Source organism: Trichechus manatus, unplaced genomic scaffold, assembly GCF_000243295.1.
Source record: "Trichechus manatus latirostris isolate Lorelei unplaced genomic scaffold, TriManLat1.0 scaffold00052, whole genome shotgun sequence".
In the NCBI taxonomy this organism is placed as follows: Eukaryota; Metazoa; Chordata; class Mammalia; order Sirenia; family Trichechidae; genus Trichechus; species Trichechus manatus.
The window spans coordinates 13,947,334-13,966,607 of NW_004443988.1; the positions used below are offsets into that span (position 1 = coordinate 13,947,334).

Sequence of the window (19,274 nt, forward strand, 5' to 3'; positions counted from 1 at the left end):
AGGGCTGACAGTGTGGACCAGGAATCAGTGCAGGGCAGGTTCCAGTAGGCCGTGCCTGTGTTGCTTTGGGAGTGTGATGTTCAGCACACAGTGCAGTTAGGCAAGAAGAAGGGGGTAGACTGTGATGTATGGAGCTAAAATGGGTATGGTAAAGATGAGAGAGAGGAGAGAGGGACAGGAGCCAAAGACATATACACAAACAAAAAAGAGTGCTAAGGAAGCTTGCTATTGGAGTGGAGACATGAGAGACTGAGAAATGTGGGAAAAAAAAAATGAAAAAAGAAAAGAAAAAGGGTAAAAGAAAAAAATGAATTAATCGAGAAATTGGAAATGAAGAAAGACAAAAAGGTAATAAGAGAGAGAAGAAAACTAAACAAAGAAGGGGAAAAAAAAACAAGAAAAAAGAAATGCCCCCAGGGATGTCCCTGTGCGTCTGCAGAGAGTAAGGGACTAGCTTCCAAGCCACGTGGTACTGCCTGGCTAAAAGGGGCTCCCAAGCCAAGAAAAGAAAAAGAAAACAAACAAACATATCAAAACAGAACAAATCAGAGCAAACAAACAAACAAAAAAGCCCTGGGGGTCCCACCAGCAAGGCGGCATGGGCCGGGAAGCAGTTTCACAGTCGAGCGGTGTTTCACAGACTTTCAGGAAAAAGCAAAGATGGTGCATGGAGCCGGTTATTTGAGAGAAAGGAGGGGGAGGTGGTGAGAGGTAAGGAAGAAATCTAAAGAAGCGGAAAAAAGCAACACCAGCAGCCAACAAATGGCACTCAGGGAGCTGGCCAGTGCAGGTGGGTGGAATCCAAGTGGCACTGGGGGGAAGCTTGCGCTTTCCGGCCAATAGACTGTGGCTGCAGGAAGCAGAGGAGGCTAAATGGGGGTGAAGAAGGGTGGGGGGTGGGAAAGCCTATATTGCAGGTTACTGGTTGTTCTGTCTCCTGCTGGAAGCTCTGTGAAGCTGCTTTCTTGTACCTCCTGTTTGCTGATCTCTGACAGGAGTCCAAGATGGCAGATCCGTGCTGCGGGTAGCTGACAGGGGACCTCTGCATGTATCTCTCCTCGTGTTCTGCTCTCGGTCAGTTTTTTATTCCATTTGGTGCTTGGCTGAGTTCGTTATCTCTTCATTTGATTGTTAGGGTTTCAGGATTTACATGTGACTCTGTTTGACTTAGTTTTTCTGATCTTTGCTGCGGAGGGACGGTGTGGTGCTTCTGACTATAGCGCCATGTTGCCCAGAAGTCTGGACAGTTCTTAAAAGAGCAGAATGCTCAAGGCAGATCTTTTTACTAGTTAAGCTAAACTACTGTTCAGTTTTAAGATGACTTCAGGGGATATTTTTGGTTTAAAGTTTAAAAATTATCTCAGGGTAATAGTTTCAGGGGTTATAATCACCATTTTTTAATGAAATGGAATAAAAAAGAAAGGAAATATAAAACATTTTGTAATATTAGAAAATATTTCATAAAATCTGTTTCACTTGTACATACATGTACATGTGTCCACACATGCATAAATTTAAATGTAATCTTCACTGTGTGTTGTGTTCCAAAAAGTTCAAAAGTCACTGATATAGGGAGTCTGTCCTGGTAATTATTACTGCCACCACCATCCATCCCCAGACCTGTTCTCCACCTTTTCTGTCCTGTTCTGTGCCCTAGGAAGCCACCCTCTGTAGATGATATTACCCAGACTCCACTGCCCGCTGGATTCTGGTTGGCTTCACTGAATGACAAGCACACGCAGGAGGTGGAATGCAGGAAGGAAAAAGTGGTTATGCTTATTCCTCCTGCTCCCTCCCTATCTCCCCATAGTTCTGGGTGTGGCTGTCTTCCATTCAGAAAGCCCCTCTTCCATGGCTCCCGCTCTTGCCAGACCCTGGAAGATTCACTGCTCTGTGTTGTTCCCCTGAGCCTGCCTATACTTCTGAAAACAGATCTTTCATTCAACTCTTTAGTTAAACCTTCTTGAGTGTGCCCTCTGTTTCTACTAAAATCTAATAGAGTAATTGGTACCAGGTGTGATCTTAAGAAATCGCCCCTCAAAATGGGATTCTGGGATTAGGCTGCTCATATATATGAGTACATAGATATTTTTCTCCCTAAGATCAAAGACAAGACAAGGATGTTCCTTGTCACTGCTCCTATTCAACATCACACTGGTTATCCTAGCTAATGTAGTAAGATAAGAAAAGGAAATAAAAGGTATACATATTGGTAAGGAAAAAACAAAACTGTCTTTATTGGCAGAGGACATTATTGTCTATGTAGAAAATACCAAAGAGTAGACAAAGAAACCTCCTGGAACTAATAAGTGATTATAGCAAGGTTGCAGGATACAAGGCTAATATAAGAAAGTCAATTGCTTTCCTATATACCAGCAATCAACAACTGGAATTTGAAACTAAAAACATATCATTTACATTAGCACCAAAAAAATGAAACATACTTAGGTATAAGTCTAACAAAATATGTACAAGATCTACATGAGAAAAACTACAAAACTCTGAAGTAAGCAATCAAAGCTTCAAATAAATGGAAAGATAGTCCATGCTTATCGATAGGAAGACTTAATACTATTAAGATGGTAATTCTTCCCAATTTGATCTATAGAGTCAACACAATTCCAATAAAAATCCCAGCAAGTTATTTTGCAGATATCAAAAAGCTGATTCTAAAGTGTCTGTGCAAACACAAAAGACCTGGAATAGCCAACACAAAACTGAAGAACAAAGCAAAGGACTGACACTACCCAACTTCAAGACTAACTATAAAATTTATTACTTACAGTAATCAAGACAGTGTGGCATTGGTAAGAGAACAGACAAACAGATCAACAGAACAGAATAAACCCACACAAATACAGTCACCTATCTTTGACAAAGGAAAAAAAGCAATACAATGGAGAAAGGACAGTCATTTCAATAAATGATGCTGATACAATGGGATATCCACATACAAAAAAAAAAAATTAATCTAGACAGATCTTACACCTTCCACAAAAATTAGTTTAAAATGGATCATACACTGAAATGTCAAATGCAAAACTATACAACTTACAGAAGATAACACAGAAGAATATCTAGGTAACCTTGGGCTTGGCAATGAGTTTTCAGATACAACACCAAAAACAAGATCCATAGAAGAAAAAATTGGTAAATTGGACTTCATTGAGATTAAAAACTTCTGCTCTGTGAAAGACACTGTTAAGAGAATAAAAAGCAAGCCACAGACAGGGAGAAAATGTTTGCAAAACATATCTGATAAAGCATTTGTAACCTAAATATACAGAGAACTCTTAAAATTCAACAATAACAAAACAAACCCAATTAAAAAACGGGCAAAAGATCTAAACAGACACATCACCAAAGAAGATCATACAGATGGCATTTAAACATGTGAAAAGATATTCACCATTATATATAATTAAGGAACTGTAATTTAAAACAAGAAGATACCACTACACACCTATTCAAATGGCTAAAATCCAAAAACACTGACAACACCAAATGCCAAGAAGGATGTGGAGCAACAGGAACTCTCATTCATTGCTAGTGAAAATGCAAAATGGTACAACCACTTAGGAAGACAGTCTGGCAACTTCTTAAAAAGCTAAACATAGGCTTACCATATGACCAAGCAATCGTGTTCCTAGGTTACTAACCCGCATGAGTTGAAATCTTTGTCTACACAAAAATTTGCAGACAAACATTTAGAGACGCTTTATTCGTAATTGCTAAAATCTGGAAGCAACCGAGATGTCCTTCAATAGGTGAATGAGTATACAAATGGTGGTACATCAAGACAATGAAGTATTATTCAGCAATAAAAAGAAATGAGATATCAAAATGCACACATAAACCTTAAATGTATATTTCTAAGAGAAAGAAACCAGTCTGAAAAAGCTGCATAATACATGATCCCAACTATATGACATTCTGAAAAAGGCAAAACTATAGAAACAATAAAAAGATAGTGGGGCTCAGGGGTAAAGAAGGAGAGATGAACAGGTGAAGTATGGGAATTTTAGCGTCATGAAACTCTGTATGATACTATAATGCTGGATACATGATATTATGCATTTGTCAAAACCAATAGAACCATACAACACAAAGAATGAACCCTAATGTAAACTGTGGACTTTAGTTAATAATAATCCTCAATATTGATTCATTAATTGTTAACAAATGTATCACATGAATGTAAGATGTTAATGACTGGAGAATCTGTGTGCAGCAGGCAAACACGGTATTAACCCACAAGTTGAAATCCTATGTCCACACAAAAATTTGCACACAAATGTTTATAGAAGCTTTATTCATAATTGCTTCTGCACTTCTGCATAATTTTTCTGTAAGTCTAAAACTGCTCTAAAAATGAACAAATAAATAAAGCTGACTTTTACTCAGAGTCTACTGAGAATATCATCTGAGGAAGACGACCAAATAACTAAACCAAACACATTGCTGTCGAATAGATACAGGACAGAGAAGAACTGCCCCCATAGGGTTTCCAAGTAGCGGCTAGTGGATTTGAACTGCCAATCTTTTGGTTAGCAGCTGTGCTCTTAACCACTGCACTACCAGGATTCCGAGGAAGAGGACAGTACGCAGCAATTTCTTACTACATCTCAACTCACAATTAGTAAAGGAAGTAACTAGGAGAACTGCTGCTCTAACTTATAAGAAAACAAAAAAGATGAGCACAAATAATGCGAACTTGACAGAAGTAATCCTATCATCTGAAGAGTTTAAGACAGTCAAGCAGGGCAAGGCTCTGAACTCTGTATTTTAATAAATGACTGGTTTCAGAGTACAAATATAAAGGAAAAGATAAACTCATTAACAGAGAACAAAGAAGTCAAGCCCTTAATTCCTACTTTGCCTCTGGTCTTCTATTTCAAGAATTTTGCCTGCAGAAGTATTAAGAACTAAAAATGTTCTACAAAGAATAAATATTATTTTTAACTTTAAAAAAATTAATGAAAATGAAAGATTAAGGTAAGGGGAAGCAGAAGACCAAGATGACTAAAGAGATTCCAAGAATGTATCTAACTGTTCTAAATAAATTTATATTTTCTGGAAAAAGATTGCCCAAGGTATTGGGAAATACTGCAAATGAGAGAATCAGCCACAGTGGATGCTCTCTGAAAAATCATGGGGAATGCTACAGGTGCCTGTTATAGATTGAATCGTGTCACCCAAAAATAGGTGTTGAATTCCTAGCCTTTGCACCTTGAAACCCTGGTGCCGTAGAGGTTAAGAGCTACGGCTGCTAACCAAGAGGTCAGCAGTTCCAATCTACCAGGTGCCCCTTGAAAATCCTATGGGGCAGTTCTACTCTGTCCTATAGGGTCGCTATGAATCAGAATCGACAGGTTTGGTGTTTGGTTTTGGGGTTTTTTAGTTTTTGTTTTTGTTTTTGTTTTTGGTACTTGTAGATGTGATCCTGTTTGGAACCAGGTTTTTCTATTGTTGTATTTATCAGGTCATACCAGTGTAGGGTGGATCCTAAACTTAATCACTTCTAAATTTTAAAAGACCAGAATAGAAAAAGACACACAAATACAGGGGAAAGATGCCATGTGAGGACTCTCTAAAAGCCAAGGAAAGCCAAAGAACCAAGGAATGCCCAGGACTACCGACAAGGAAGGAACCCACATGGCTGAGGCCTCGGTTTGCATTTGTTCTTAAAAGCCATCCATTTGTGGTATTTGTGTTACAGCAACACCAGGAAATTAAGACTACCAAAAGACTAAAAACAGGCAAACGTTCCAATTTTCTAAAAAGGAAAACAATATACTTCTATAAGCCAAATACCAAGGAGCTTGATGTCCGTTCAGTTCAACATTCTGGTCGTCAAGAGTTGGTGAGTACACATTAAAACAAGTCATACCTTACAAACCTGACTTCTTTCTTTGACTGGATTACTACACTCATAGCTGCAGAAGATTTGGTACACAGGATATATTTTATTTCAGCAAAGCACATGACAAACTGCCTCACAGAAATCCTTGGGGCAAGCTGGAGCAATATTACAGACAATAAAAAACAAGAAAGATTTCAAATGTATACTGCTAAGCTCTGTCTTCAGTTCTGTACTGTTTAACATTTTTATAACTGACTTCAAATGAAGATGTAGAAACAAGATACATCAAATAGGCTGGTGACATATGCTGTAAAGTGGTAACAAATACACTGAATAACAGAATCTGGATTCAAAAAGATACTAAATAGGTGGACTGACAAGTCGAGTCTAGCAAGATAAAAGGTACGGAAAATAGACCTACATTTGGGACCCAAACTCAAAATGATCAATTAAGTAAACAAATATGGCTTACTAGCAAAAAAAAAGACTTTGGGATATTTAATTGAATCAGCTCAGTATGAGTCAATTAATTATATACAAAGAATGTGGCATGACTGCTAACATAATAGTATCTAATGTGAAAGGTCATAATACTTCTATATGCTAGTAATCCTACATGCCCAGAGCATAGACAAACTGAAACCTGCTCCGAAGAGTAACCAGGATGAGCAAATAAAAAAGTCAGAGAAACTATGGGGCAGAGAGAGTAAGTCTCCCCTGAGGAAACAAGATTCAGTGATTACAAAATGATGTTGTTGTTGTTAGGTGCCATCCAGTCGGTTCTGACTCACAGCAACCTTATGTACAACAGAACGAAACACTGCCCGGTCCTGCGCCATCCTCACAATTGTTGTTATGCTTGAGCCCATTGTTGCAGCCACTGTGTCAATCCATCTTGTTGAGGGTCTTCCTCTTTTTTGCTGACCCTCTACTTTATCAAGATGATGACCTTCTCCTGATAACATGTCCAAAGTATGTAAGATGTAGTCTTGCCATCCCTGCTTCTAAGGAGCATTCTGGTTATACTTCTTCCAAGACAGATTTGTTCGTTCTTTTGGCATTCAATGGGTATATTCAATATTTTTTGCCAACACCACAATTCAAAGGCATCAATTCTTCTTTGGTCTTCTTATTCATCATCCAGCTTTCACATGCATATGAGGTGACTGAAAACTTCATGGCTTGGGTAAGGCACACCTGAGTCTTCAAGGTGACATCTTTGCTTTTCAACACTTTAAAGAGGTCTTTTGCAGCAGATTTGCCCAACACAACGTGTCTTTTGATTTCCTGACTGCTGTTTCCATGGGTGTTGACTGTGGATCCAAGTGAAGTGAAATCCTTGACAACTTTAATATTTTCTCCATTTACCATGATGTTGCTTATTGGTCCAGCTGTGAGGATTTTTGTTTTCTTTATGTTGAGGTGTAATCCATGCTGAAGGCTGTGGTCTTTGATCTTCATCAATAAGTGCTTCAAGTTCTCTTCACTTTTAGCAAGCAAGGTTGTATCATCTGCATATCGCAGGATGTTAATGAGTCTTCCTCTAATCCTGATGCCTCATTCCTCTTCATACAGTCCAGCTGCTCAGATTATTCGCTCAGCATACAGACTGAATAGGTATGGTGAAAAGATACAACTCTGACACGCACCTTTCCTGACTTTGAACCACATAGTATTGCCTTGTTCTGTTCAAACAACTGCCTCTTGGTCTATGTACAGGTTCTGCATGAGCACAGTTAAGTGTTGTGGAATTCCCATTCTTCACAATGTTATCCATAATTTTCTATGATTCACGCAGTTGAATACCTTCACATAGTCAATAAAACACAGGTAAACATCTTTCTGGTATTCTCTGCTTTCAGCCAGGATCCATCTGACATTAGCAATGATATCCCTGGTTCCACGTCCTCTTATGAATCAGGCTTGAATTTCTGGCATTTCTCTCTCGATAAACTGCTGTAGCTGCTTTTAAATGATCTTCAGCAAAATTTTACTTGCGTATGATATTAATGATATTGTTCAATAATTTCCACATTCGGTCAGATCGCCTTTCTTGAAAATAGTCATAAATATGGATCTCTTCTGGTCAATTGGTCAGGTAGCTGTCCTCCAAATTTCTTGGCATAGATGAGTGAGCACTTCCAGTGCTGCATCCGTTTGTTGAAACATCTCAATTGGTATTCCATCAATTGCTGGAGCCTTGTTTTTCATCAGTGCCTTCAGTGCAGGTTGGACCTCTTCCTTCAGTACCATCAATTCCTGATCATATGCTTCCTCCTGAAATGGCTGAACGCTGACCAATTCTTTTTGGTATAGTTACTCTGTGTATTCCCTCCATCTTCTTTTGATGCTTCCTGCGTCATTTAATACTATCCCCATAGAATCCTTCAATACTGCAACTCAAGGCTTGAATTTTTTCTTCAGTTCTTTCAGCTTGAGAAACACTCAGCATGCTCTTCTCTTTTGGTTTTCTATCTCCAGGTCCTTGCACGTGTCATTATAATACTTTACTTTGTCTTCCTGAGCAGCCCTTTGAAATCTTCTGTTCAGCTCTTCTAATTCATTCCACCTGAATTTAGAGACCATCTCAATAATAGATTTGACACATTGAACATTAATGACCAAAGACCAGATGACTTGTAGAATGACATCAAGGACATCATACATGAAGCAAGAGGTCATTAAAAAAGACAGGAAAGAAAGAAAAGACCAAAATGGATGTCAGAAGAGACTCTGAAACTTGCTCTTGAACGTCGAGTAGCTAAACTGAAAGGTTACAAGATAGCTCTCTTCAAATACCTGAGGTGCTCTCACATGAAAAGAATGTTGGACTTCTTATAAATAGAACTAGGACTGAGGAGTAGAATTTATGGAATACAAACTTAATTTTAATATAATAGCCAGGGTAATTCAAAGACTGAATGTGCTCTACTTAGGGGAGCTGAGTTTCCCTCACTGGAGCCAGATGAAAAGTTGGCAGGAATATAGCAGAGGGGAGTAAAACAACAGACAGCTGGTTAGACTAGGTAACCGTTAAAGTATCTTCTAACACTGTAATTCTGGAATGCTACTTTTCTAGCCTTTCTCTATGCCAAACCTTTGGCTCCAGTCTAACGGGTTTTCTCACTGTCTCTGGAACAAGCTTTATACATGTATTTTCCTGTATTCACACTTTCTTTCAGGCGATTCTCTCACTCAGCCAAAGGTAGCCTCTTTGTCTTTCTAAATCCTACCCACCCATCAAGAACCAGCCCAAATACCATCCTAATAAAGACTTCCATGCCTCCCTAATCTGATCGATATCTCTCTCCCCACTCCCTTCTCTTTCCTGAATTATGAAACATTCTTGTGCCATCTTTTTGGCAATTAATTACCACGCTCAAACACCTCTTCTTCTGTCTTAAACGGTTATTTAATTTTTTTACTAATAATGTCTAATTCTTAAGTTCTTTAAAGGCAGAAGCTGAAACTTACACTTTGCATCTTCTACATCGCTAACTACAGGCATTATAGCTGACACTCAAAAATATTCTTTGGTTTTCAATATTGAAAACATTTTTATTAGACAGTTGTTTTATAGAGTCATGTTTTTATAGGTATATAAATGGAAAATTCAAATCTGGATACTAACTAAAAAAAAATACACGATTTCCAGGTCAGACCCAGAACTATCAGAATTGGATGCTGCCACCCACTGATACCATATTCTAACCACAGGGTTTTTTTTTCAATGGTGAATCAAGCTCTGAAAAGTTCAAATTTTCCAACTTAAACATACAGTTTAGTAAAGTTGCCTTAAAACTTTTTTGAACAATACAAGATTAAGAGATCTGAACTAGGGAGTGAAAAATGTCAAGAATAAATCATGATATCTTGGAAAAAAATATATTTTTTCATATATAAAATATATTAATGCGTGATGTGTAAAATGCATTTTTAATTCATGTACCTTGGGACACAAATTAATAAAATATTTGTTATATGTACCATAACTTTACACAAATAACACACATATTGTATGCTTTTTTGCCAACCACCTCCCCCTTCCCAGGTATTTTCATAAGTGCGCTATTCTAAGTGTACTATAGTGTCCTTACAAAAATATCCTGTGGCGGAAGGGAACAGTTGGCCAAAAAAAAAAAAAAAAGTATAACGTGTTATTTGCATAAAAATATGCTATGTCCTATAGAATGCAGAATATATGCTCATTCCCTAAATACCAACTAACAAATATGTATCCTAGACAACATAAAAAAAGAATTCTTTACAGCTTGGATATATTAATAAAGATTAGTAAATATATACCGACGACTCTGGGTCTGACAGTTCATCCAATAATTTCCTTGCATCTACCACAGCTTGATAGAGTCTCAAATTTTTGCCATCAGAAGCAACAAAGCAAGCACTTGCAGAATTGCAGTATGTGCCTAAGAAAGCAAAACAAAGATTTTGCATTAAAATGTGTAGTTTTTTTTTTTTTACTGGCGGAAACAAAGATTCATACTTTTGTGTTTAGGTCACGGTCAGAATCATAATTAAAACAGATAAAACTGATGTATATAAAATGATTAACAAAAAAATTCAAAAGAAAAATAGATTGAGCGAGAAAGAATTAAAAACCCAGTTCTAAAAATTCTAAAACTAAGTCTAGTGTCTACATTCTGAATATTTATTAAAAATCCTCTAAATAATGACAAACAAACCATCTCACATATAACAAATTAAGTGTAAAAGTTTTTATTAATTTCACAAAATGAACACTTACCAAGACAATAGCTGGGAATAAGAGTTGGAAGCCAAGCCACATTAGAGAAGGCTGAGGTATGTAAAGAATTAATTCGAGCCAATTCTGAAACTCCTCCAGTGTATGACAAAGGTCCTATTGGGTCTACACGCCACAAAATAAGTTCACTGTAGATTGCATTTGGGTCATGAAATGTACGTGTTGCTGCATTTCTAAGAGGTTGCTTCGAGGAACATTTTATGTGTTTTATAGGATCCATTAGTCTACTTAATTTATTATCTGAATCTGATTCAGGAGTCAAAAGAGCATTATGATGAGATGATGTCAATAACAGGGGTAAAACTGAGTGGCATGCCAGATTGTTGAGGTGAAATCGATGACCACAGTATCTGAATTTGTGAGATACAGTTAGAACAGTGGTGAAAGCAGATTTATCAGCAAAAGTGACTGCCCACTGATTTAAAGAACCATCTATGTGTTTAGAGACCATCATTACTGTAGGAGCTAAAATGTTCATATTTGGACTGTGTGCCCTAGAGTGCGGCTGTGATGCATGAGGACTGCCTACAGCCATCATCTCTCGGTGTAGCAGAGTGTGGTGAGAATCTTTCGTAGCATTTATGCAGGCATACATCATAATATTTTTACTAAGAGAGCTTGCATCACCAGAGGGAAATGCAACAGGAATCCGAGAAGAAAAAGAAACCTGAAAAAGACATCATTACATGATTCAGTGCAAGTAGTTTGCCTCCTCTCAAAAGTACTTTTCCAAAACACTTCTATTTTCAAAGTGCCAAATATCAGCTTCCTAGCAAAAGAAATATCATTTTCAATTTCTGCACAGTTTAATCCCTTTCCTCTATTTACGTAATATCATCTCTCTATTTATGGCTTCACAGAAGGCTGAAGGGAAAAAAGTTTCAAGTGCCTTGCTTATACATCAAAATACACAGTTGCAGACGGAAAAAAAGAAAGATAACGAGGAAAGGCACCTTGATTAAGGTGATAAAACCAGGGTAGAGGAAAGCTCATTCTGAGTCTCATTTTCAGGATGGCTTCTTACTTTCATTCATAAAATTGTGAATTCCCATAAAAATCAATACCCACATATTCAAACATTCAGTATGACATTTCAAAGCCAAATTAATTTCCTTTTAATTAACTAGATTTGTAAAATTTATTGTCATTGATCTCCTATGGTAGCAAGTATTTTTTCTCAGTTGGTTACAAAAAACATCTTTAGTGATTCTGAAAACCTGCCAAATCTACGTACATTAACATCTATTTTTTAAGAGATGTAATAACTACTTCATCAGTAATAGATACCTGAACTTGTCTAAATATCCCGGGATTGTATTCATCCAAGTACTTTACGTGCCACACTAGAAAGGTACCATCCATAGGGTGTATTGTAAAAAGCATGTCAGGATTCTTATTCCATTCAGTTAGCAGCATTTCAATCTTCCGATCAAGCAGGACTGTAGGCAGTGGCATTGGTACGCTAGGTCGTGAGTAGGCTCTAGGACTCCCCTCTCTTTCTCCATCTTCATGTTCTGATGATCCTGTACCTGCCTCAGATTCTCTATCCAGGGATAATTCTGAGCCAGAAAATAAACTTATCAATACATACTTAACAGTACTACACAATTTCATATATACTAGACTATAATAAATGGCATAAAATATCTTTAGAAACAATAAATCCGTTTTCCCATTTATAGTTAAAAAAAAAAAGATAGAGGCAGAGCCAACATAGCACCCTAGAAAGACACACCACACTGCAAGACCCAAAAAACTAAATAAAACAGATACCAATTGTCAATACTGGCTCTTGAGCATCAAATGAAGACATAAAGAATTAGATCAAACTGATGGAAAACAGAGAACGAGGAGAGATACAGATTGGAGGTGTGCTTCCAACTAACACAGCACAGCATCACCATCTTCGAACGCAACTAGCAATGACCCCAGACAGAGAATATAGGAAAGCAACTTCACGGAGCTCCCAACAGTAGACAGAGCACCCAGTAACCAGAGGAGCACGCTTTCGCACCTCTCATCCTTCTGGTGAGTAGAATCAAAAACTCCCCAGTCCCAGCAATCCCCACCACCAGGGTCCATAATATAAGACACACCCCATCCCCAGGCCTGCCCTGCCCCCTCCTGCCACCCAGCTTTTTCTTTCTTTCTTCCTGTTCTTTCTCCCTCCCACCTAGCCCCATATGCCACCTCTCTTTCTTCCTGCTAGCTCCCACAGCACTGCCATATTTTTTTCTTTCATTTTATTTTCTTTCTTTTCTTCCTCCCTCCCACCTAGGCCAGTACACCACCTCCCCTCCCCACAGCCTCTCGGTCCTCCCCACCCTCATACACCAGCCCTCACTGTGCCACCATTTTTCTTTTTTCCTTCCTTAATTTCATTTCTCCCTCCAACCTAGCCCCGTGCACCACCTCCCCCCAACTCCCCACGGACCCCTGCTGTGCCCACAGAGAGAGTACCACTGGCACACTGAACCACCACTGCCCTGGGTCTGCTATGCCCCTGTCTGCCAGACCCCAATATACTGCCATTTTTTTTCTTTTTCTTTCCTTCTTTTCTTTCTTCGTCCCACCTAGCCCTGTAAACCACCTCCCTCCTCTCGCTAGCACCCGCCACCCCACCACAGCTAGAGTCCCCAGCGCTAGACATGCCATCACACCAGACCTGCACTGTCCCCCCTTCCCACCACTCAACCAGCTGCTGAATGGTGGAAAGTAAGCCCATACTACTCCCTGTCCAACACCCCTGCCCATGTGGGGAGGAACTGTGAACACTCCACACTGCTGGACCAAGATCATAAGGCAGACAGCACCTGCCCAGTCCACCCTCAGTCACCTCGTCAAAGCAGTTACAGCGTAGCGAGCTCACCCTCCCTGCCGCTGCCATGCCCACCCAGATAAGGTGGTGACAGATATCATGCCCATAGATGAGCAAGCAGCAAAGCAAAGCATGCCCGGCTCGTCTGTGCTGATACATCAAAACAAAACAAAAAAGCAGCAACTGATCAAAATAAAGAATCAGACAACCTCCCGGAAAAAGAAAAGGCATTGGAACTACCTGATATGAAATTCAAAAGGCTAATATTTTGGGCTCTCCAGACATTAGGAAAGAGATCAGAGAAAACCAAAGAAAAAACAGACAAAATTATGGAAAATATAGACAAAAAAAGGAAAAAACAGCCAAAATCAAGGAAAATACAGACAAAGCAATAGAAGAATTCAGGAAATAATGCAACAACAAAACATCAAAACAAATAAACAATTAGAAATCATACAAAAACAGCAATTATAAATCCAAAAGATAAACAACAAAATTTCAGAAGTGGACAACTCAAAGTTTTACGAGCAAATTTGAAACAACAGAAGACAGAATCATCAAAATTGAAAACAAATTCATAGATGTCACTTTGAGGACAAATCAGGGAAAAGAATGAAAAAAACCTAAGAATTATGTGGCACACAATCAAGAGCAAAAATCTGTGTGGTCAGAGTTCCGGAAAAGAGAGAAAATGGAAAACACAGAGAAGATTGTTGAAGATTTGCTGGCAGAAAACTTCCCAAATATAATTAAAGACAAAAGCTGACCATCTAAGCAGAAGCTCAACGAAACCCATATAGGACAGACTCCAAAAGAAAGTCACCAAGACATATCATAATCATACTCATCAAAACCAAAGACAAAGAAGGAATCTTGAGAGCAGCTTGAGAAAAACAAAAAGTCGCTGACAAAAGAAAACAGTAAGACAAAACTCTGACTACTCGGCAGAAACTATGCAGGCAAGAAGGCAATGGGATGACACACATAAAACTTTGAAAGAAAAAAACCACTAACCAAGAATAATATATCCTGTAAAACTCTCAAATATGATGGTGAAATTAGGACATTTCCAGATAAACATAAATTAGGGGAATTTGTAAAAACCAAACCAAACTTACAAGAAATATTAAAAGGAGTTTTTCAGTTAGAGAACTAACAACAATCAGAGTCTAGGACACAGGACAGCATCAGCCAGACACCAACCTAGGTAAAGAACTCTCAATAATAAAGCTAAAAGACTTAAAACAGGGAAACAGAAACATCAATCTGTAAATAACAACATCAAAACAATAACAGGTGAAATACATGGTGTATGTATAGAACTTTTAAATGGAGAGGAAGTCAAGAAAAAATCAAGTAATAATAAAAGACTTGTTCAAACTTAGGAAGAGAAGGGTAAATTTAAAGGTAACCACAAAGAAAGTTGACAAACTTACTCATAAGAATAAAAAAGAAAAAAACATAGACTCAGTAAATACAAAATCTTTAATAACAAAAGAAAATCCACAAACAAAAGAACTCAGCATGGGAAAGTGAGAGAAACACAGAAAATGTCAGCACCAAAGGAAAAAAAAAAGCCCAACGATATGACAGCAATCAACTCATACCTATTGATAATCACACTCAATGTAAATGACTTAAAATGCACCTGTGAAGAGACAGAGAGAGTGGCAGAGTGGATTAAAAAAAAACATAACCTATGAATATTCTGTCAACACGAGACACACTTTAGATACAAAGACATAAATACATTAAAAATCAAAGGATGGAAAAAATATATCAAGCAAGCAGGAACAAAAAAAAGAAGGAGTGGCAATACTAATCTCAGATAAAATAGAATTTAAGACAAAATTCACCATGAAAGACAAGGAAGGACTATTATACAACGATTAAAGGGACAATCTACCAAGAAGATGTAACCTTAGTAAATATGTATGCACCCAACAACAGGGCTCCAAAATACATAAAACAAACTCTTAACAGAACTGAAAAAAGAAACAAGAAGTTCCACAATAATAGGAGACTTCAACACACCACTCTCGATAAAGGACAGAATATCTAGAAAGAAACTGAATAAAGATAAAGAAGACCTAAAGGCCACAATCAACCAACTTGATCTCACAGACATATACAGAATACATCACCTAACAGTAGCAAAGTGTACATTCTTTTCCAACGCACATGGAACATTCTCCAGGAGAGACCACATTTTAGGCCACAAAGTAACCCTCAATAAAATCCAAAACATCAAAATAATCTCTCTGATCACACCATCATAAAAGTAGAAATCAATAGCAAGGAAGAGCAAAAGAAAAAAAATCAAATACATGGACACCCTGCTAACTCAGAAATGAAGCCACTCCCTAACTCTACCTTTCAGCTAAAGATTAGACAGGCCTATAAAACAAACAATAACACACATGAGGAACGTGCTTCTTAGTGCAGTCAAGTATACAAGAATAAAGGGCAACTCCTGCCCAAAGGCAAGACAAGACAGCAGGAAGGGACAGGAAAACTAGACAAACTGACACAGGGAACCCAGGGTAGGAAGGAAGAGAGTGCTGACACATTGCAAGGACTGTAACCAACGTCACAAAACAATTTGTGTATAAATTTTTGAATGAGAATTGAATGCATGCTGTTCCCCAAGAAAGGTTATGACTTCCGAAGTAAAACTTTATAGAAAAACAATATGTTAAAAGAAAACATACAGACTTAGATGATGTTTTCAGGACCTAGCAAAGTGCCTGGTCCATGGTAGATGATCAACAAATATTTGTGGAATGAATGGAAGAGTGAAATGGAGGGAGAGTGGGAAGAAGAGATTCCAACCTAAAATGGTACCACAAAAAGCTGTAAACTTAAAAGAAAACTCTAAGCACAGGATACTAACCATGGTCTAGTTTCATATGTAAACCCTTCTCTCTTTCCTCCATTGAATGTTCCTCATCCTCTCTGTCAGCATCATCATTTTCATAATCCGCCTGCTTTTCAGAAAGTTTTCGTAATTGCTGCATAAATATTTCAGCAGATGACGTAAAATGAAATTCCTTGTTGTTTAACCAATGAACTACAAAGCCCCCAATTCCATCATCAGCATTAAATGCAGTGCCAGCCAAGACATTTGGAATATCTGTGGAAATAAAAATATAAGATTTCAACAGGAATGTTTAATTTCTTTAGAAATATTATCAACACTTATAATGACTAATTCTACATTTACATAGAAACTGTACTAAACAAGTCGACATAATTCTAGTAGACTTTATTAAAAACTTTTATTAAAGTTAATGGTGAATGTAAATATTAAGAATTAATGGTGTAAGGCTTACATAAAATTAGATTACTCATTTTAAAACCAAATACATCAAATGCAATGCATGGATCTTTATTGAATCTTGTTAGGGGAAGGAGCAGAAAGATAAAGTGGAAAAACAGCTATAAAAAACATTTTTGAGGGACTTCCGGGCAACATGGTGCTACAGGCAGAAGCACCACGCCACAGCAAAGATCTGAAAAATTAAGCCAAACAGAGAAAACGGCAATCCTGAAACCCTAAGCATCAAATGAAGCGATAAAGAACTCAGCCAAGCACCAAATGGAATAAGAAAATGACAGAGAACAGAGAGTGAGGAGAGATACATGCAGAGGTCCCCTATCAGCTGACACAGCACGGACCCACCATCTCGGATTCCTATCAGAGACCAGCGAACGGGGGTACGAGAAAGCAGCTTCACAGGGCTTCCAGCAGGAGACAGAACAACTGGTAACCAGTGATATACTCTTTCACACCCCGCACCCGTCTTCACCCCTACTTGGCCTCCTCTGCATCCTGTGGCCACAGTCTGTTGGCCGGGAAGCACCGGCTTCACCCCACTATTGCCTGCATTCCACTCACCTGCACTGGCCGGCTCCCTAAGTGCCATTTGTTGGCTGCTGGTGTTGCTTTTTTCTGCTTCTTTAGAGTTCTTCCTTACCTCTCACCACGTCCCCCTCCTTTCTCTCAAATGCCTGGCTCCATGTGACATCTCTGCTTCTTCCTGAAAGGCTGTGAAATACCACTCGAATATGAGACTGCTTCCCAGCCTGTGCTGGCACTCTGGTGGGATCCCGGGGCTTTTATTTATTTGTTTTCAATTGTTTGTTGTTTGTTGTATTTTTCTTTTCTCTAACTGGGAGCCCATTCTAGCTGGGCAGTACTGCGCAGCTTGGGACCTACCCGATCAGTTTCCACAGACACGGAGAGGGATCCCTGAGGGCATTTCTTTTTCCATGGTTTTTTTTCTATTTTTTTGCGGGGGGAGGGTTTCTTGTTCTTTTTTTTTTTATTTGTTTATTTTGTTTTCTTTCCCTCTTTTTCCCTTTTTGTCATTCTTCATTACTCACTTTCTCGTCTCTCTATACATTCCTTCACTTCCTGTCCCGTGAACACCTGGCGTTGAGTGATACCTCTACTCCTTCTAGTGAGGCTGTACTTCATGGCCTGGGAACTTCTCCAGACTTTGCAGCCGCACCAGTGGGATCCCTGGGAGCTTTGCTTTTCTTTTTTCTGGTTTTTATTTATACATTTTTTTCTTTCCTTTTTTTTTTTTCCTTCCTCCTCTTCTCCTTTTTGTTTTTCTCCATTTCATAGTTTCTCATCTCTCCACTCCAACAGCAAGCTCCCCTAGCACTCTTTTATGTTTGTATGTTTCTGGCTCCTGTTCCTCTCTCCCCTCTCTCCTCTTGCCTATACCCATCTTAGCTACACACATCACAATCACTCCTTCCATCCTGCCTACCTGTACCGTGCGCTTAACATCACACCACTAAACAGCACGGGAACAGCCTACCAGAACCTGCTCTGCACTCATTATCGGCCCACCCTGGTGGCCGTAGTAAGTACCACAAACAACCCATTCAAGAAACTTCTCTTCAGCTAGACCTGCCCTGCTGTACCATATCTGACTGACTGACCCTGCCAACTGGAGGAGGCGAAAAGTATCAGGCCCAGAGAAAACAACAAAGAACACACAGTCTGCCTGCTCAGACATAGCCAAATAAAACAAAAAAACAGGACAAAAAAAACAAGTCTATGATCAATAAACGAGAAAAATAACTACCGAATGCCCCAAAGACAGCAGACAATATCAAAACATTTACAAAAACAGGACAAGATGGTTCCTGTAGGTGTCCGAAATAAAACACCAGATGACTTTCCAGTAGAAGAAAAGGCACTAGAATTACCTGATAGGGAATTCAAACCTCTAATATTCAGAGCTATCCAAGAGTTGAAGCAAAAAGCAGACAAAAACGAGGAAAAAAATAGACAAAGTCAAGGAAAAGGCAGACAAACTCATGGAAAATACAGACAAAAAAATAGAAGAATTCAGGAAAATAATGCAGAAACAAAATGCCAAAATAAATTAACAACTAGCAATCATACAAAAACAACAATTAGAAATCCAGAAGATAAACAACAAGATTTCAGAAATAGACAGTGTCATACAAGGGCTGAGGAGCAGGTCTGAAACGGGGGAAGACAGGATCAGCAAAACTGAAGACAAACACTTAGATACAACTCTGAGGAAAAAACAGAAAAAAGAATGAAGAAAAATGAAGAGACCCTGAGAATTATGAGTGATACAATCAAAAGCAAAAATATGCAAGTGATCAGAGTTCCAGAACAGGGGGAGAAAACAGAAAACACAGAGAGGATCATTGAAGAACTGCTGACAGAAAACTCTCCCCATATCATGAAAGATGAAAAGCTGGCCATCCAAGAAGCACAACGAACCCCATATAGGATAGACCCCGAAAGAAAACCACCA

General features: G+C 38.6%; 1 protein-coding gene across 5 annotated transcripts in view; it reads right to left on the reverse strand.

Moving 5' to 3' along the window:
- The window catches only part of DMXL2 (Dmx like 2), a 210,201-nt gene that overhangs the window by 93,128 nt on the left and 97,799 nt on the right, over positions 1–19,274 (reverse strand). For all 5 annotated transcript variants that reach the window (XR_002824321.1, XM_023732477.1, XM_012555896.2 and 2 more), the window contains 4 exons: positions 16,358–16,597; positions 11,934–12,205; positions 10,629–11,313; positions 10,169–10,290 (listed from right to left, as the gene is read on the reverse strand). Coding sequence is in view for 4 of the 5 variants with exons in the window: in XM_023732477.1 (XP_023588245.1) it covers positions 10,169–10,290; positions 10,629–11,313; positions 11,934–12,205; positions 16,358–16,597 (1,319 nt within the window). In the remaining variant the exon portion in view is untranslated. The remainder of the gene's footprint in view (positions 1–10,168; positions 10,291–10,628; positions 11,314–11,933; positions 12,206–16,357; positions 16,598–19,274) is intronic.